At 34.9% G+C, this 16,521-nt stretch overlaps 1 protein-coding gene and 1 pseudogene across 1 annotated transcript; both read left to right on the forward strand.

Moving 5' to 3' along the window:
* Positions 1–629: 629 nt before the first annotated feature.
* LOC125844057 (ABC transporter C family member 10-like) lies at positions 630–6,198 on the forward strand. The gene is made up of 12 exons (XM_049523290.1): positions 630–2,290; positions 2,376–2,696; positions 2,790–2,876; positions 3,379–3,456; positions 3,541–3,777; positions 4,055–4,219; positions 4,306–4,600; positions 4,692–4,906; positions 4,984–5,289; positions 5,368–5,431; positions 5,522–5,761; positions 6,090–6,198. The coding sequence occupies exons 1-12, from the start codon at positions 758–760 to the stop codon at positions 6,188–6,190; spliced, it is 3,642 nt and encodes a 1,213-aa protein (XP_049379247.1). The 5' UTR covers positions 630–757; the 3' UTR covers positions 6,191–6,198.
* A 4,016-nt stretch (positions 6,199–10,214) lies between these two features.
* LOC125845629 (ABC transporter C family member 10-like) lies at positions 10,215–15,703 on the forward strand (annotated as a pseudogene).
* The last annotated feature ends 818 nt before the right edge of the window (positions 15,704–16,521 follow it).

Genomic DNA, 16,521 nt, shown 5'->3' on the forward strand with positions numbered 1-16,521 from the left:
AACTATGGGGAGAAAAACAGCATATGAAAAAGAAAAGAAAATATCTAAAAATAATCATTGACTCTACTTTCATATATATATACGGTTATACCTATAGGATATTCAAGATTCATCATTTAATGTACAAAACATTTTATATTGAATCTCCACTTACTGCTTGTGATGTGAAAACATTTTAGTGTACCATAAGGTCAATACCTATGTTATTCAACAATATATCTTATAATATAGTTGTATATAATATTATATTCATCATCCACAACATACGTATTATATAATATATAATCATTGCTTATTTGTTGTTGACAAAGTTAAAAAGATACAAAATTTAAAGTCTTTTCAACAAGAAATTGAATCTATGAATTTCTCAAATACCTATTGTAGAGAACCCTTTAGTTCTTTTCTTGAAATGCTCAATTCAGATTCATGTCTCAATCATATTTTTCTGTTATCTCTGGACTTCCTACTATTGTTCATCTTGTTAGTTGTCCTAGTTTGTAAGATTTCATTGAAAAAGTTATTATCTTATGGAATTCCTAAGTTGTCAATTTCTTCAATTATTTTTAATGGATGTTTGAGCTTAGGATACATAGCTTTTGGAGTATGGAAGCTTAAAGAGCAACACCAAGAATATGAATTTGTTGTGCTTCTTGTCCATGGCATTACATGGTTATTTGTAAGTTCATTCATTAGCCTATGCAAGCAACAAACTTTCCTTATAGTGAAGATTTATTCAATCATTGCATTCTTGTTAGCAATGTTTCTTTGCATAACATCTATGTGGAAATTTGACAATGTAATAGATAGTACTAAAGTGATTTTAAATGCACTATCTTTTCTTGGAGCAATGCTTTTGCTCTGCACTGGATTTATTAAGGAAAGTGAATATGATGAGACATTTTATAAGCCTTTACAAGAATTTGAAGATGGAATTATTACTCCATTTGCAAATGCTGGATTTCTTGGAAAATTGTCATTTAGGTGGTTGAATCCATTAATGAAGAAAGGTAAAAGTAAGATTCTAGAGGACGAAGACGTTCCTCATCTAAGATCAGCCAATGGAGCAGGAACATGTTTTGACTTGTTCAATGAGAAAATGGATATACTAAAAAGAAAAGAACCTTTAGGAAAACCTTCTATATTAATGGCAATACTCCTCTGCCACAAAAGATCCATCCTGATATCGGGGGTGTTTGCTCTAATTAAGATCTTAATGCTGACAACAGGACCGTTGTTTCTTCATACCTTCATCGAGGTTGCTGAGGGAAGAGAATCCTTTAAGTATGAGGGATTTGCTCTAACAGCTGGCTTTTTCCTTGCGAAATGCTTGGAATCTCTAGCGGAGAGGCAATGGCTCTTCAGAAGTAGACTGATTGGACTACAAGTAAAATCTTCATTGACTGCAGCTATCTTTCACAAACAACTTCATGTCTTAAATGCTGCCAAGAAAACTCATTCCCCTGGCCAGATAATGAACTATGTCACTGTAGATGCTCATAAAATAGGTGAATTCCCCTTTTGGTTTCATCAGATATGGACGACAATTCTTCAGCTCGTCCTAGTGTTATGTGTAATGTACTATTCTATAGGAGTAGCTGCATCAGCAGCATTAGTGATTATAATATTAACTGTACTAGTTAATTCCCCATTAGCCAAGTTGCAGCTTAAATATCAGACTAACCTCATGATAGCACAAGATAAAAGGCTAAATGCCATCACAGAAGCACTTGCACATATGAAGGTTCTCAAGTTATATTCTTGGGAAAAGCATTTCATGGACGCGATAAGCAAGTTGAGATCAGAAGAAACCAAGTGGCTATCATCTGTTCAAGCACAAAGAGGATACTACCTCCTCCTGTTCTGGTCATCTCCTATTCTGGTCTCATCTGCAACTTTTGTAGCTTGCTACTTGTTTGGAGTTCCTCTTAATGTCAGCAATGTTTTCACATTTCTAGCCTCCATAAAGCTTGTTCAAGCTCCCATTAGAAGTCTCCCTGATGTTGTTGGGGCGTTTATTGAAGCAAAGGTTTCGCTGTCGAGGATTGTGAAATTTCTTGAGGAACCTGACATGCACACAAGGGATATGAAGAAGCAAAGGCAAGATGATGTGAACATTTATATAAACTGCACTGATGTTTCTTGGGAGATGAATACTTTAAAGCCTACTTTGGAGGACATAAATCTCAATATTAAAGATGGTGAAAAAGTGGCTGTATGTGGTGAAGTTGGCTCAGGGAAATCTACCCTCTTGTCTCTGATTCTTGGAGAAGTTCCATACATCAATGGCACAGTAAGTCTTTATTGTATTGGTACAGGATACTTACTGTATCGGTGTAATCAGAAGATGTTACTGTTTCTTCTTTTTGTTTTTGCAGGTTGATGTTTATGGAAAGATAGCGTATGTTTCTCAGACAGCATGGATTCAGACAGGGACCATACAAGAAAACATTCTATTTGGATCTAATATGGAACCACAAAGGTATCGGCAAGCTATAGAAAGGAGTTCACTAGTGAAAGACTTGGAGATGCTTCCATTTGGTGATCTTACTGAGATAGGAGAAAGAGGTAACAATTTGAGTGGAGGGCAAAAGCAAAGGATTCAACTAGCTCGTGCCCTCTATCAGGATGCAGATATTTACCTCTTGGATGATCCATTTAGTGCTGTAGACGCACATACCTCGACTAATCTATTTAATGTACTTTTTATCAAGTTTTCTCCATTTGTCTTCCTTGAAAAGTATATTCAGTATTGAAAATTATTCTCAACATCCCGCGTTTTGATTTGGCAGGATTATGTTATGGGAGCTCTATCAGGAAAAACTGTGTTGCTGGTAACACACCAAGTTGAATTTCTTCCAGCATTTGATTCTATTTTGGTTAGTTACCTCCATGAAGAACTCCAATAATTCTATTTGTTTTCTGTTGTAATATTTGATTATTCTCTCATCTTTAGTACTTAATAATCTTTATCCATCTAGATCAGAAAGGCAGCATTAGTACAAAGTAAACAGACATTCAAATTTGGTCTCAACTGGTAAGTAAACACTCCAACTTTGAGTATGCACAGCTAGACACCTCAACTCGTCTCCATCCTGTCAGTTGAACACTCCAACTTACAAAAATGATCATCTAGACACCTCCAAAATTTACGTGTCACGTCAGCACCAGGTGTCACCCCACTTGGTGGAATTTCTCTGGGTACGTTGTTGTTGTCAGCGTCAGGTTGAGGTGTCTAGACATGCACTCTCAATGTTGGAGTGCTTACTTGTCACCTAAGGCCAAACTTTGAGTCTTTGCTTATGAGAAAAGTATAGTTAGATGTTTGAAGGAGTATTATAATGTATCGGAATGTTAACCATATATCTTTCAATTTCACAGCTACTATCTAATGGGAAGATCATGAAATCTGGTGCGTTTGATAAATTGCTATCAAAGAGTAAGGAATTTCAGGACCTTGTTAATGCACAAAAAACTCCTTCTGATCCTAAATGTCAAGAAGTTTATGCTTCTAATAAAAGTCCTAAAGCTGCTGAGATAGAGAGTGATAATAATGTTTCTTCCGAGGAACGTGATGATGTAGTTTCTTTAGAAGGAGATCAATTAATCAAAGCAGAAGAACGAGAAGTAGGAGATGCTGGATTGAAGCCATACAAACAATATCTAAAGCATTACAAAGGATTCTTGTATTTCTCCTTGGCAGCCATCGCACACACAATGTTTGTAGTTGGTCAGTATATACAGAGTTACAAGTTGGCTATTGACCTTCAAGATTCCAGTGTTAGCAGATTAAAGCTAATCAACGTCTACGCAGTCATTGGTTTTGGTTTAATAATCTTTCTGGTTTTAAGATCCTTCTTAACAGTAAAGATGGGGCTTGATGCATCAAAATCAGTTTACTCTACACTGTCAAGCTCTCTTTTCTTTGCACCAATGTCTTTTTTTGACTCAACGCCTTTAGGAAGAATGCTTAGTCGGGTAAGAATGGCTGACAAAATGTTACTGCAAATTTGTTTTACTTGGTTGATCATTGAAGATTATCCATTTGTTGTGGCAGGTGTCTTCGGATTTGAGCATTGTTGACATTGGGTTGGCTTTCTTAATAAACTTTACTGTTGGATCAATCATTATTCTATACTCTACCTATGTCATCCTGTGTATTTTCGCTCCAGAGGTCCTTCTGGTTATCGTGCTTATGATTCACGTAACTATACTAGTTCAGGTAATAGACATTTTTATAACTTTCAAGTTCTTATAACACCTTATAGCTGTCAAATGTGTAATTTATCAACACATTTTGTCATGCAGAGATACTACAATGCTTCTGCTAAAGAACTGATGAGATTAAATGGAACGACAAAGTCTTTAGTCGCCAATCATTTAGCTGAAAGCATTTCTGGGATAATGACTATTCGAGCTTTTGGACAGGAAGGCCGTTTCTTTTTGAAGAACTTAGAGTTTATTGATAAAAATGCTAGGCCAATTTTCCATACTTTTTCAGCAACTGAATGGTTAATTCTACGTTTGGAAATAATATGCACGATTATCATGTCGTCATGGATGCTTGGCATGACTTGGCTTCACAGAGGGAGTTCTATATCCGGTTTGTTCCATTTATGCTTTGATATATGACATTATCTAAGGCCTACTTGCGTGTATCAGAAAATCTCAGATTGAACCTTGTTGCTGAACAGGACTTACTGGAATGGCATTCTCCTATGGCTTATCACTAAATGCAACTCTTGTTTTGTGTGTTCAATGGCAATGCACGATATCGAATTCTATAATCTCTATAGAAAGACTAGAACAATACATGAGAATACCTAGTGAAGAATCTGAAATACTGCAAATAAACAGCCCTTTACCTTGTTGGCCTACGCGTGGCAAAGTGGAAATTCGCGACTTAAAGGTATGCTTTTATCAGTAGCAAGAACCATCAATTTGTTCAAAACACTGCTAATCTCTTGGAAGTTTGTTTTAAAACAGGTGAGGTACAGGCCAAATGCTCCATTAGTTCTTCAAGGTATTAGTTGTACATTTGAAGGGGGACAAAAGATTGGAGTTGTAGGCAGAACAGGCAGTGGGAAAACAACTCTGATCAGTGCATTGTTTCGCTTAGTTGAGCCTACAGATGGAAAGATCATCATCGATGAATGTGATATTTCAACGATTAGGCTTCATGACCTTAGGTCGCGTATTGGAATCATTCCACAAGATCCTACACTCTTTACAGGTTCTGTAAGATACAATTTAGATCCCTTATCAAAATATAGTGATGACCAGATATGGGAAGTAAGTTTTATATACATATATACAAGTTGTCTCATTTCTAATGATTCTAAGTTACTAACAGAATTTTGTTGCTTTAAGGTTCTTGATAAGTGTCAGCTTAGAGAGGCTGTCCAAGAAAAAGAAGGGGGACTAGATTCCTCTGGTAAACATAGGTCATTTTAAAAGTATTTATTAAGCGTGGCCAAAAGTTCAAGATCACCCTTTACGACTCCTGTTTCTGCAATACTTTCAGTTCTACAAGATGGATCAAACTGGAGCATGGGACAGAGACAATTGTTCTGTCTGGGACGCGCACTGTTGAAGAGAAGTCGAATTCTAGTGTTAGATGAAGCCACTGCATCCATTGACAATGCCACAGATGCAATTCTGCAAAAAACAATCAGGCTAGAATTTGCAGACTGCACAGTTATAACAGTTGCTCACAGAATTCCAACAGTAATGGACTACACTAAAGTTTTAGCAATAAGTGATGGTGAGTTACTTATATTATTCTAATAATAATGTTCTATTAATGTCTACATTAGGATAGATTGTCTATAGCATGCCTTTCAGCGATTTTCCCCCGAACACTAGGTAAACACAGGATGCTGCTTTGTATACGAAATATTCTTGTTTCAACTGTGTAAGGTCTATTAAAGAGGAAAAGTTTTCTGTACTGCAATATTTTCCATTCTTAAGTCAAAAGTACTCAAGACCTCTGATTAAGAATGGAAGGATTTTATTCATCTTGTCACGACCCTTGATGATACAAAACAAGTATATGTTGAAGCTTACAATTTGCATCATTGTTGATTTTCCAGGGAATTTGGTTGAGTTTGATGAGCCAAAGAAGCTGATAAACAAAGAGGGTTCATTATTTGGAATGCTTGTTAACGAGTACTGGGCTCGTACACAAAAGTGAAAGCACTAAAGAATTTTGACATTATATTAGTTCTTATCAGTTTGGTTTGGCCTTTTGGTTTATTACTAGTTATTGATAAGGTTTTTTTTTTTTTGGCAATAAACTGTGAACTATTACCATACCATCAATCCAATACACCTATGGAGCATCTATACTCTGAGACGCCTAACTTGGTTCCAAGAATGATAGACCTCTATTATACTATATTCCCTGAACATGTCTATCCTATCCTTAATTACATGCTTTACTTGTTGAATTACAAAAGTGCAGGTCATAGTGACACCTCTAAAGATTTTATGATTGCTGCAATAACTTGTTTCCTGAATGTAGTCCAGTGCTTCTGGTTGATGCCTTTGAGCATGAGTTGAACCCCTCGAGTATGCAATCTGATTCCAGTCCATATTTGCATTGCATTCTAAACCTCCATGATCAATACACTGCTTTGCATTCTCCACAATGAATCTTTTCTCTCCATTAACCACCATACAAGCTTTCCCGCTGATTCTATGTTCCTCCTTTAATGTTTGAACCACCTTGCTTCTTTGGTCTACAAACATTTTCCCATGCCACTAAGGCTAATTTATGTACTCTCTCTACACTTTTTATCCACTTCCCTGATCACACTCTGTGGAAGTACAAAAAAGTTATGTAGAGAAAACAAAACTGAGTTAATAATGTGTAGGAAAGGTGTCTATTTGAGACTGATCTGATCTTTCCTTGTACATAATTGTTGACATTCTATTTTAGTCCACTTCTGAAACAAACCCAATTTCCAATACAAACACTGATCGATATATATATAATTGGAATACATATAATACACACAACAGAGCAACAACACACTAATTATAGATAGAAGAAGGTAACTAGCTAGAAGGGGATGAGATTCTAGAACAGAGAAAGCTGATGAGAGATAGCTGAAAGCCAAAGCTTTGCATAACCGTTCTTTCTAATCCCTAGACCTTCCTTTTTAACAATAGCTAAATAAAATTGTCCAACATTTTACTCGGTCCAATAATAAGATAGGATGGTGATTCATATTTAGCTTCTTACACATAGGATGGTGCTTGAAATCAGACAACTGGCCCATCATTGTCAAGATTCGCGATAGAATATTCCATAATCAGTACAAATTGCAAAGAGGTAATTGACTTGCATTTTGTGGCTAGGAGATTACAGTAGCATTCAGGATTGATATATTCAAGCTTGAACCCAACATTTGTTAGCTTTATGCTATCAAATTGAGTAATTGACCCCTCTCTACGTTTCCCAAGGAATCCCCTTTTCCTGCTTCGTCTTCCTCTTTCTAACACCTCATATTTGGAAAAGAAGGAAAATCAAAATTAATTTTAGGGTGCAGGTTGTGTCTACGATGGCAACCGTAGCAAGGGGAAAATAATTTTCTAAAATCAAGTCCAGTACCCTTTTTACGATTCATCAGAACGGTCAATCATCCTATGTATGAGTCGTAGATAGGTCTCGTAGGTGAGTCCCAGATTTGGTAAAATTTTGAGGGTCAAAGTTGATTTCTACGATTGGTTTATACGGACCCGTAAGAAGACCTATGAGTCGTACAAATGTTCCATCAAAAGAGAGGTGAAATAATGGTCCCAGTCTACGATTGACCAGTATAAAGTTCTACGGTCTATAGGTTTAAGTTTGGCAATTATTTTAATGGGCTTTTAGTAAAAAGCTAAAATATTATTGTTTTGAAAAAATGTTGGCACCAATTCAAACATGACAGAGACACATAAAAATAAATAGATAGAGTTTTAATTGGGGTCGTGCTTCTCAAATCATGGATTACTTAGCATTAAAAATAAGTGCAATGAGTAGAAATTAAACTCAATAACTATTGTTGACCCCTTTTAAAAGTTGAAACAATTACTTTTAAGAAGAGGTGCGAAGTTGATATTGTAAGCTGATTAAATTCGCTTATAAATTTTTTCAAATTTAATTATATATGTGTTTTGTTAACAACAAAGTACTTATAAGTTAGGGAAGAGGATTGAAAAATACTCCTAACTTTGGCCGAAATTGTTGTTACGATACCAAATTTTGGAAATGACCTTTTACCCCTTGTACTATTTAATACTGTATTTTAAAGGTATATATGTTCATACGTGGACATCATAAATATTGCATCATTTTAAATAGTAATGTGTCCACACACATATATACCTTTAAAATACACTATTAAATAGTTCAGGGGATACAAGGTCCTCCATAAAGTTTGGTATCGTAACAGCAATTTCGGCCAAAGTTGAAGTATTTTTCAGACCATTTTCCCTGTAAGTTATAATCAACTTATGACTTTTTCAACTTATAAACACTTTAGTTCGATTAAATATTTATTATTTTATTTTAATATTTTTTTTTAATTCTCGATATATATTTTCTAAAACAAAACTCCTAGCTTCCTCTTCATTCCATATCGTTGTTCCTCTTTTTATTTGCACGAAAAATATTTGAATTTATAGCTTTTTACAATAAATTTAAGGATATACAAAACATATAAATTATTTATTAACAATTTCAACACTTTTATTTTAACATGTAACTGTTTATTTATATATAATAATAAATTAATTCCAATATCTAAAAATATTTTTCAACATTTCAATTTTATCAGTTATGTACTATTAGCTAAGTTAAATAGGCTCTTACTTTCAACTCAAAACATGTGAATAGCACATGCAATGCTAGTTTTTAACTCAAATTCACCAAGAAGACGGCATAATCCATTTTAACTAGCTAAGCATGTGCTCTTAATTACGTAAAAATCACATCAAAATATTGAATTTGGGGAGCCTTTCCTTCTAAAAGACGATATGAAGCATTAACTTTTTTTTTTACAAAAAAATAATGTTTTGTTTGAAAGAGTGAAGTGTTTGACTTCATTCTTACTTGAAGGGTAAAACTCAATTACAGTGGAGCATGTGGTTCAATTCGATACAACGCGTAAAATATTATATGTCCTTGATATATAAACAAAAAAACTCTTATCATTAAAGGGATGGTACTTACTTTCATATAGATATTGCATGACATGACGTCAAAATAAAATATATTGTTGAGCATGTGAGAAAAAAATTACCATTAGATCTACTTCATATATCTATTGACATTTGGATTCAGTTTTTATTAAATGTTCATTAATGTACTAAACATTTTAGACGCAAGCTCCATTACTGCTTGTAATGATATTATTTTCAATTTTGTAATGTACTAAACATTTTATACGCAAGGTTTAATATAATACTTTTAACAGTTCATCTATGTTATTCAACTCTTTATATATCTTATAATTTTATTCATATGGTCCAAACAAAAAACAATCAACTATGTAAATTTCATTGACCAAAACATATACTTTCTTCTTTTCGATTTATTTGTTTGAATTTGATTTGACTCGAAATTTAAGAAAAAAAAAATTAATCATCAAATTATGGTTGTGTGACAGCATGTCAAGACAAAGAACAATACAAACTTCCTAACAAAGACAAGTATGGATACAAACTTAAATGCTTAATCATATATAAATACTATTTTGTTCTTGACTGAGTTACACAAAAAGATACAAACTTTAAAGTCTTTTGAATCTATGAATTTCTGAAATACCTATTGTGGGGAACCCTTGAGTTCTTTTCTTGAAATGCTCAACTCAGATACATGTCTCAATCATATTTTTCTGTTATCTCTAGACTTCCTACTATTGTTCATCTTGTTAGTTGTCCTAGTTTGTAAGATTTCATTGAGTAAGTTACTACCTTATGGAATTCCTAAGTTGTCAATTTCTTCAACTATTTTTAATGGATGTTTGGGCTTAGGATACATAGCATTTGGAGTATGGAAGCTTAAAGAGCAACACCAAGAATTTGAAGTTCTTCTGCTTCTTGTTCATGGCATTACATGGTTATTTGTAAGTTTATTCATTAGTCTATGCAAGCAACAAACTTTCCTTATAGTGAAGATTTATTCAATCACTGCATTCTTGTTAGCAATGTTTCTTTGTATAACATCTATGTGGAAATTTAATTATAATCATGGCAATGTAATAGATACTACTAAAGTGATATTAAATGCACTATCTTTTCTTGGAGCAATACTTTTGCTCTGCATTGGATTTATTAAGGAAAGTGAATATGATGAGACATTTTATAAACCTTTACAAGAATTTGAAGATGGAATTACTTCATTTGCAAATGCTGGATTTCTTGGAAAATTGTCATTTTGGTGGTTGAATCCATTAATGAAGAAAGGTAAAAGTAAGATTCTTGAGGAGGGAGACGTTCCTCGTCTAAGATTAGTCGATGGAGCAGGAACATGTTTTGATATGTTCAATGAGAAAGTGCAGATGCTAAAAAGAAAAGACCCTTTAGGAAAACCTTCTATATTAATGGCAATACTCCTCTGCCACCAAAAATCCATCCTGATATCGGGGGTGTTTGCTCTAATTAAGATCTTAATGCTGACAACAGGACCGTTGTTTCTTCATACGTTCATCGAGGTTACTGAAGGAAGAGAATCCTTTAAGTATGAGGGATTTGCTCTATCAGCCGGATTTTTCCTTGCAAAATGCTTGGAATCTCTAGCAGAGAGGCAATGGCTCTTCAGAAGTAGACTGATTGGACTACAAGTAAAATCTTCACTGACTGCAGCTATCTTTCACAAACAACTTCATGTCTTAAATGCTGCCAAGAAAACTCATTCCCCTGGCCAGATAATGAACTATGTCATTGTAGATGCTCATAAAATAGGTGAATTCCCCTTTTGGTTTCATCAGATATGGACGACAATTCTTCAGCTCGTCCTAGTGTTATGTGTAATGTACTATTCTATAGGGGTAGCTGCATCAGCAGCATTAGTGATTATAATGTTAACTGTACTAGTTAATTCCCCATTAGCCAAGTTGCAGCTTAAGTATCAGACTAACCTCATGATAGCACAAGATAAAAGGCTAAGAGCCATCACAGAAGCACTTGCGCATATGAAGGTTCTCAAGTTATATTCTTGGGAAAAACATTTCATGGACGCGATAAGCAAGTTGAGATCAGAAGAAACCAAGTGGCTGTCATCTGTTCAAACACAAAGAGGATACTACCTCCTCCTGTTCTGGTCCTCTCCTATTCTGGTCTCATCTGCAACTTTTGTAGCTTGTTACTTGTTTGGAGTTCCTCTTCATGTCAGCAGTGTTTTCACATTTCTAGCCTCTATAAGACTTGTTCAATTGCCCATTAGAAGTCTCCCTGATGTTGTCGGGGCTTTTATTGAAGCAAAGGTTTCGCTGTCGAGGATTGTGAAATTTCTTGAGGAACCTGACATGCACACAAGGGATATGAAGAAGCAAAGGCAAGATGATGTAAACATTTGTATAAACTGCACTGATGTTTCTTGGGAGATGAATTCTTTAAAGCCTACATTAAAGGGCATAACTCTCGATATTAAAGATGGTGAAAAAGTGGCTGTATGTGGTGAAGTTGGCTCAGGGAAATCTACCCTCTTGTCTCTGATTCTTGGAGAAGTTCCATACATCAAAGGCACAGTAAGTTTTTATTGTATTGGTAGAGAATACATTGTATCGGCGTAATCAGAAGATGTTACAGTTTCTGCTTTTTGTTTTTGCAGGTTGATGTTTATGGAAAGATAGCTTATGTTTCTCAGACAGCATGGATTCAGACAGGGACCATACAAGAAAACATCCTATTTGGATCTAATATGGAACCACAAAGGTATCGGCAAGCTCTAGAAAGGAGTTCACTGGTGAAAGACTTGGAGATTCTTCCATTTGGTGATCTTACTGAGATAGGAGAAAGAGGTAACAATTTGAGTGGAGGGCAAAAGCAAAGGGTTCAACTAGCTCGTGCCCTCTATCAGGATGCAGATATTTACCTCTTGGATGATCCATTTAGTGCTGTAGACGCACATACCTCGACTAATCTATTTAATGTACTTTTTATCAAGTCTTCTCCATTTGTCTTCTTTGAAAACCATATCCAGTATTGAAAATTATTCTCAATATCCCACGTTTTGATTTGGCAGGATTATGTCGTGGGAGCCCTATCAGGAAAAACTGTTCTGCTGGTAACACACCAAGTTGAATTTTTTCCAGCATTTGATTCAATTTTGGTTAGTTACCTCCATGAAGAACTCCGATAATTCTATTTGTTTTCTATTGTAATATCCGTTTACTCTCTCATCTTAAGTACTTAGTAATCTTTATCCATCTAAATCAGAAAGGCAGCAATCGTACTTAGTAAACAGGCATTCAAATTTGGTCACAGCTAGCAAGTAAACACTTCAACTTTGAGTATGCACATCTAGACACCTCAACTCGTCTCCATTGTGTCAGTTGAACACTCCACCTTACAAAAATGATCATCTAGACACCTCCAAATGTATGTGTCACATCAGCGTCAGCTGTCAACGAGACACAGTGGGGACGAGTTGGAGTGTTTAGTTGTCAGTTGAGACCAAGTTGAGGTGTCTAGATGTTCACTCTCAAAGTTGGACGGCTTACTTGTCAGCAGAGGCCAAACTTGAGTGTTTATATATGAGAAAAGTTTAGTCAGATGTTTGAAGGAGTATTATAATCTATCGCAATTTTAACCATATATCTTTCAATTTCACAGCTACTATCTAATGGGAAGATCATGAAATTTGGTACCTTTGATGAGTTGTTGTCAAAGAGTAAGGAATTTCAGGACCTTGTTAATGCACAAAAAACTCCTTCTGATCCTAAATGTCAAGAAGTTTATGCTTCTAATAAAAGGCCTAAAGCTGCTGAGATAGAGAGTGATAATAATGTTTCCTCCGAGGAACGTGATGAGGTAGATTCTTTAGAAGGAGACCAATTAATCAAAGCAGAAGAACGAGAAGTAGGAGATGCTGGATTGAAGCCATACATACAATATCTAAAGCATTACAAAGGATTCTTGTATTTCTCCTTGGCAGCCATTGCACACACAATGTTTGTAGTTGGTCAGTATATACAGAGTTACAAGTTGGCTATTGACCTTCAAGATTCCAGCGTTAGCAGATTAAAGCTAATCAACGTCTACGCAGTCGTTGGTTTTGGTTTAATAATCTTTTTGGTTTTAAGATCCTTATTAACAGTAAAGATGGGGCTTGATGCATCAAAATCAGTTTACTCTACACTGTCAAACTCTCTTTTCTTTGCACCAATGTCTTTTTTTGACTCAACGCCTTTAGGAAGAATACTTAGTCGGGTAAGAATAGCTGAAAAATATGTTACTAAAAATTAGGTTTACTTGGTTGATCATTGAAGATTATCCATTTGTTGTGCGCAGGTATCTTCAGATATGAGCATTGTTGACATCGAGTTGCCTTTCTTAATAAACTTTACTGTAGGATCAATCATTATTCTATACTCTACCTATGTCATCCTGTGCTTTTTCGCTCCAGAGGTCCTGCTGGTTATCGTGCTTATGATTTACTTAACTATACTAGTTCAGGTAATAGACATTTTGTTATAGCTTTCAAATGTTAGTAGTAGTTATTTCAAATGTGTAATTTATGAACACATTTTGTTATACAGAGATACTACAATGCTTCTGCTAAAGAGCTGATGAGATTAAATGGAACGACAAAGTCTTTAGTCGCCAATCATTTAGCTGAAAGCATTTCTGGGATAATGACGATTCGAGCTTCTGCACACGAAGGACGTTTCTTTTTCAAGAACTTGGAGTTTATTGATAAAAATGCTAGGCCAATTTTCCATACTTTCTCAGCAACTGAATGGTTAATTCTACGTTTGGAAATAATATGCACGATTATCATGTCGTCATGGATGCTTGGCATGACTTGGCTTCACAGAGGGAGTTCTATATCCGGTTTGTTCCATTTATGCTTTGATATATTACATTATCTAAGGCCTACTTGCACGTATCAGAAAATCTCAGATTGAGCCTTGTTGCTGAACAGGACTTACTGGAATGGCATTCTCCTATGGCCTTTCACTAAATGCAGCTCTTGTTTTGTGTGTTTGATGGCAATGCACGATAGCAAATTCTATTGTCTCTATAGAAAGACTAGAACAATACATGAGAATACCTAGTGAAGAATCTGAACTAGTGCAAACAAACCACCCTCTACCTGGTTGGCCTACGCGTGGCAAAGTGGAAATTCGCGACCTAAAGGTATGTTTTTATCAGTAGCAAGAACCGTCAATCTGTTCAAAACAATGCTAATCTCTTGTAAGTTTGTTTTGAAACAGGTTAGGTACAGGCCAAATGCTCCATTAGTTCTTCAAGGTATTAGTTGTACATTTGAAGGGGGACAAAAGATTGGAGTTGTAGGCAGAACAGGCAGTGGGAAAACAACTCTTATCAGTGCATTGTTTCGACTAGTTGAGCCTACAGATGGAAAGATCATCATCGATGAATGTGATATTTCAACGATTAGGCTTCATGACCTTAGGTCGCGTATTGGAATTATTCCACAAGATCCTACACTCTTTACAGGTTCTGTAAGATACAATTTAGATCCCTTATCAAAATATAGTGATGACCAGATATGGGAAGTAAGTTTTATATACATATATACAAGTTGTCTCATTTCTAATGATTCTAAGTTACTAACAGAATTTTGCTGTTTAAAGGTTCTTGATAAGTGTCAGCTTAGAGAGGCTGTCCAAGAAAAAGAAGGGGGACTAGATTCCTCTGGTAAACATAGGTCATTTTAAAAGTATTTATTCAGCGTGGCCAAAAGTTCAAGATCACCCTTTACGACTCCTGTTTCTGCAATACTTTCAGTTCTACAAGATGGATCAAANNGATGGATCAAATTGGAGCATGGGACAGAGACAATTGTTCTGTCTGGGACGCGCATTATTGAAGAGGAGTCGAATTCTAGTGTTAGATGAAGCTACTGCATCCATTGACAATGCTACAGATGCAATTCTGCAGAAAACAATCAGGCTAGAATTTGCTGACTGCACAGTTATAACAGTTGCTCACAGAATTCCAACAGTCATGGATTACACTAAAGTTTTAGCAATAAGTAATGGTGAGTTACTAATATTTATTCCAATAATAATGTTACACTTCCTTTGTCACAATTATGTCACACTCCAAAATAATAATTTGGGACACATGACACATTCCCTCAGTCCAATTTGAGTTGTTCACCTAGTTTTCTAATAATGTCTGCATTAAGATAGATTGTCTATATCATATTCCTTAGAGTGCAATCTTTCCTCGAACACTGGGTAAACACAAGATGTTTTGTAAACCAAATTGTTTTTTTTTTATTAAAGAGAAAAAGTGTTCCGTAATGGATTATTTTCGATTCTTAGGATCAAAACTCAAGACCTCTGATTAAGAATCAAAGGATCTTATCCATCTTGCCACGATTACTAAGCTTACAATTCTCATCATTGTTGATTTTTCAGGGAGGTTAGTTGAGTTTGATGAGCCAAAGAAGTTGATAAACAAAGAGGGTTCACTATTTGGAATGCTTGTTAAAGAATATTGGGCTCGTACACAAAAGTGAAAGTTTTGAAGAATTTTGGCATTCCATCTAGGTTAACTTTTTATAATTCCGACTTATTTGAGATTGAGGCATAATTATTGTATTCAAATTGATTTTTGTTATCTAGTTAAAATCAAAGCCAGCTCAAAAGATTAGATAACATAAATAAAACTCTTTGATGTTCTTAGAAAATGAGTTTCCTCATGTAAAACACAACCTGCAAAGAGGTAAAATTCAATTCTTTTAATAGCAAGTTGATTTACTTTCCTTATATTGCATTTAATTAAAGAGATCAATGTGTAGGGGTATTTATGGTTCAATTTGAACTTTAATTAACATTTAATTAATTTAATTAATTTTTAAATTTTTAAATCAAATCAAATTAAATAAAATGAAAATCATTGATTTTGGTTCTTATCAGGTTGGTTCGAGTTGATTCGAATTTTTGGTTAATGACTTATTAATGATATAAATTGATATATAGTAAAACAACATAGATATGAGACAATATTGGAGGATTTTACTACGATCCATTTGTTGCCCAATTCATTTTTACCCATTTGAAATATGGACGAATTAAATTATTACTCATTTTATATTGACCCATTTTCAATTCATCCAAATTTAATTCAACTCATTCATTTGCCATCACTAACTATGATATAAAAATTGTTCTTGTTTCTTCCCTTTGATGAACCTGATATCTTGAATACTATAAGCAAGAATTTTCATGTATGAGTTCATTTTTCTTTTTTCTTGGGTTGAGTCTAATGATTAATGTATATTAATTGTTAGATTATTTCTAAAGTCTAACCCACTTCATTCATCTTTAAGAGTAT

Source organism: Solanum stenotomum, chromosome 11 (genome assembly GCF_019186545.1).
Source record: "Solanum stenotomum isolate F172 chromosome 11, ASM1918654v1, whole genome shotgun sequence".
Lineage (NCBI taxonomy): Eukaryota > Viridiplantae > Streptophyta > Magnoliopsida > Solanales > Solanaceae > Solanum > Solanum stenotomum.